The 4,065-nt window shown below is 40.8% G+C and overlaps 1 protein-coding gene across 1 annotated transcript; it reads right to left on the bottom strand.

Moving 5' to 3' along the window:
• Positions 1,806 to 3,798, bottom strand: LOC18791555 (CBL-interacting serine/threonine-protein kinase 5). The gene has a single exon (XM_007223228.2). The coding sequence runs from the start codon at positions 3,434 to 3,436 to the stop codon at positions 2,075 to 2,077; it is 1,362 nt and encodes a 453-aa protein (XP_007223290.1). The 5' UTR covers positions 3,437 to 3,798; the 3' UTR covers positions 1,806 to 2,074.

Here is a 4,065-nt window from a genome sequence, read left to right as displayed (position 1 = left end):
GGGATAATCTTTTCATGTGTTATTGTGTTATTTGGCCGACGATAGCAAAATATTGTTATCTCTATTATAGATATAAAAAAATTTGCTACATTTTAACTCCACAATTTGATTAGTTGCCTGAAAATATATGTCGATAGGATTTTGTTTTGTAATGGAGCTGGAGCCTGGACCTCATTTTCCTATCATTATTATTATTAATTAAGCACATCATTGTCATAGGCTCCATCCGTTAAGGATGTTTTTTATGTGGTTTGAAATGATAAAGTAATTGTAGCTAAAAAGATTCACAATAATATCAATTGGTTGCTTGCTTCTTATGCGACAAACTAGATGTTGCTCTAGCTATGTCACTGGAACTTTTTCATAAGACTTGTGTGCACTTGTTGGAAACTTTTGACCTCTCTCTCTGTCTATCGAGGATTATGTTGCGTACTCTTTTTTAATTATCCATGTAAATCCACATCTATGCAAATCTTCCAGATTGCTATGATATTTTCTGTCAGACAAAGTTCCCCCATGCTATCAACTTTTGGTATTTTCTTTGATTCAGTGAAGGATAAGGGGAACTGTTTGACTCCTGCATCAGTGTAGAGTATATCATTGCTCTACCACTAGGGTGAGCTGGCCACTTTGCGCATGCGACTTTTAATTGTAGACTATTATACGACACGCGATTAATTAACGGTCAGAAATCACTCACACGCGCGTGAATGATTGATCTTAATAAAATCCTAGTAGTATTCATTTCAAGGCAGCTCTTGACTTGTTAGGCATGCCATATGCATTCCCTATTTCTCTTGCAATTAATGTGGAACTCAAAACCAAAACCAAAAGCAAAAAATTATCTTAATTTGTATCAATATCATTAAATTGGTACTATTGTTACTTGCAAGTTAGTCTCTCTCTAAACGTGGTGGATGTGAAGACTACACAGAAAGCATTTTAGTTACATCCTCCGAATGAAAAAATCAGTCTTTGGACGCGCGTCACAATTTGTACCACCCAAGAATCCAAGATGTTGGATGGATTAAAAAAAACACAATGAGAAAAGAAAGCACAACCGCTTTGAGAACAAGTTCCAACTACCAGCCCCCCCAAAACCTAGCTATTTGTAATTAGGTGCAACAATATTTTCAACGTCGGTTAACCATTCTTTTTATAAAATAACATGACAATGAATGGGCTCACTTGTCTTTCATTTGGTGCCAAAATTTGCCTTGTTAGTTTGATGGACATACTTGTGGCTCAATCTTCACAAGTGAAAGCTACCAGTCTTAAGGATTATTAACTTGGTCTGCATTTTTGCTCACATATTAGCAAAATAAACACCTAGTTAAAAAGGAGAATTCAAAGGGCTTTTGGCGTATGCGCATGGTCTAGAAAAGTGGTATCAATGATTCTATATTTTAAATTAAAGTGTGATTTTACGAGATATATTAAGATATAAGAAATTCGATATTGGGTAACGGCTCTTAATCACTTTGAGCTACGAACTTCTTGCAATAAGAGATGACTATTATGAAAAAGAAAACATGACGCACAAGTGAAAAATATTTTGCACAAATTTCTGTTATGAAATTGAAAGGAAATATAGATTTTTCATGTGTTTGGCGTTTGGAAGATGATTAGAGTCACATCTCTACCTTATTTGCAAGCTTCAATTACTTTTCCGTCATTTTCGATCAAGCAGCGTGTGAAAAACAAATGTTTGGTTTGGATTGGTTTGTCTCTCTGCATCATCTCAATCAAAACAACGTAATTCCACCGAATTCTTGCGAAACAATTAGAAGGCTGTAGCTATCAGATGCGTCAAAGAAACCAGCCAAAAGAAAAACAGCTGGCTCATGCTTCATTGTATAAACCTCCATCCAAACTTGTATTCAAAACCCATATACTAATTAGCATGCTAATCACAAAAATATGTACAAATTAATCCTAATAAACCCAAAACAAACCCAAAAAGGCAAAACCAAAAGTAAAAATCAACTACAAAAGTGAAAACCGAAAACCCTAATTAGGGTCAGTATTTCCAAGATTGTTACTATTAACTTTAAGTTTTAGCATTAATCTTTCATCATGAGTCTTGTTGATCACCCTCGGCTTTACCGTCACCGTTACCGTCACCGTCACCGTCACCGTCACCTTGCCATGTCCAAACAATGTCTTTCAATGCTGGCCTAACATCTTCATCACAGAACTTAGCATACTCCAAAGTATCGCCGGCCGATTTCGAAAACTCCACCACCGCCACCTCCGGCGCCACCTCAAACACCTCCGCCGTCACCGAAAGCAGCCCTTTCCTTCCCTCATTGGGCCCTTGCAGCCTTATCTTGAAGTCCTTCACCTTGGCCACTTTGAAGCTCAGGGTCTTGGCAACCAGCTCAATCTTCGCCATAATCGCCGTGGCTGAGCACTTGGACGTGAACATGGACCCCGCCTTCCGCTTGCTCTCGAACAAATTCGACAAATCAAACCCGGAAGACATGGACGAAATGAACTCGAACGCGTTCAAGAACTTGGGCGACGACGACTTGTTGCTGCTGGCCTTTTGAACATCGCTTTGCACTTCTTCCTCTTCAGACTTTTCACAAACAAGTTCCTGGTGCATCGAAAACGCCACGGGCCTCGTGAACCCCTTGCGAAACCAAGGCACGCGCATGATGGCAGGGATGGTGATGCGTTTCTCCGGGTCGGAGACCAGGAGTTTCGAAACCAGCCGTTTCGCCTCGGTCGAAAACCATGGCGGACACTCGAATTCAGCTTTGAATACCTTCCTGTACATCTTCATGAGGTTCTCGTCCTGAAAGGGAAGAAACCCAGCGAGCAAGACGAAGAGCACAACGCCGCAGGACCAGATGTCAGCCTTGGATCCGTCGTACCCTTTCTTCCTCAGAACCTCCGGCGCCACGTAAGCAGGGGTCCCACACTGGGTGTGCAACATGCCGTCGTTCCGGAGCTGCTCCGGCAGGGCGGAGAGGCCGAAGTCGGAGATTTTCAGATCTTCGTTCTCGTCGACCAGCAGATTCTCGGGCTTCAAATCGCGGTGGGAGACGCCTCGGCTGTGGCAGAAATCGACGGCGCTGATCAGCTGCTGGAAGTATTTACGGGCCTGATCTTCCTTCAGCTTCCCCTTGGCGACCTTCGCGAAGAGCTCGCCGCCCTTGACGTACTCCATGACGAAGAAGATCTTGGTCTTGGTGGCCATGACCTCCTTGAGCTCGACAATGTTTGGGTGACGAACTAAACGCATCACTTCGATCTCTCGCTTGATCTGCTCCATCATGCCTTCTTTCTTCACCTGGTCTTTGCTGATGACTTTGATCGCCACGCTTTCGTTGGAGGCGATTTGTCTGCCATAGTAGACCTTCGCAAAGGTCCCTTTGCCCAGAAGCCTCCCCATCTCGTATTTCCCAAACAAGACAGTCCTTTCTTCCATGGATGCAGAATCAAAGGGACAAAATTTATGGAAAATTGTTGAAATTGAAAAGGGGGTTTAAGTTGGGCTTTCGTTAATTTGGAGAGTTGGGCTTGTAGTGTAAAGGGATCCAAGATAAAATGGCTGAGAAGCTGATTCTGACAGATTCCATTCGGGGTTTGAAGGTGCTTTTGCTAGATGAAGGTTTCTTTAAGTGGGTGAGATAAAGGTGAATGGGAGAGGAGGGGACGTTGGCTCGAAGCCATTGGAGCACCTGGTATGTTCTCTGTCAGACTGGGGTCGCACACAGAATGATGAAGAAATTATATCGTTCAATTTTTATATGGGATGTTTCTCAAACTAGGTCAAATATTCAATTATGGCATATTATTATTTTTCTCTAATACTGAGGTATTTATATAAATATATAAATTTGTTGATTTTAAATAAAATAAAATATATATTTAAATTATAATAAGAAATAAATTTCTTTTATAATATAACTAAATAAGTGGTAAGTAACTAAAATTCTAAATAAATAAATAATTAAAATTCTAACTAAATAAGGACTCGTGAGAAGGTTATGGTGTGCAACTCTACAAATAACAAGTGCACGAGTTTGATTCGTCTAAACAATCGGATTTTCTTTA

This window comes from Prunus persica, chromosome G1, assembly GCF_000346465.2.
Source record: "Prunus persica cultivar Lovell chromosome G1, Prunus_persica_NCBIv2, whole genome shotgun sequence".
NCBI lineage: Eukaryota > Viridiplantae > Streptophyta > Magnoliopsida > Rosales > Rosaceae > Prunus > Prunus persica.
The sequence above is the reverse complement of the archived record's forward strand: the minus strand, read 5'-3'. Positions and strand labels throughout refer to the sequence as shown.

What these genes read in the sequence shown, in the direction of transcription:
- LOC18791555 (XM_007223228.2), bottom strand. Translation starts at nt 3,436, where the DNA reads ATGGAAGAAAGGACTGTCTTGTTTGGGAAATACGAGATGGGGAGGCTT.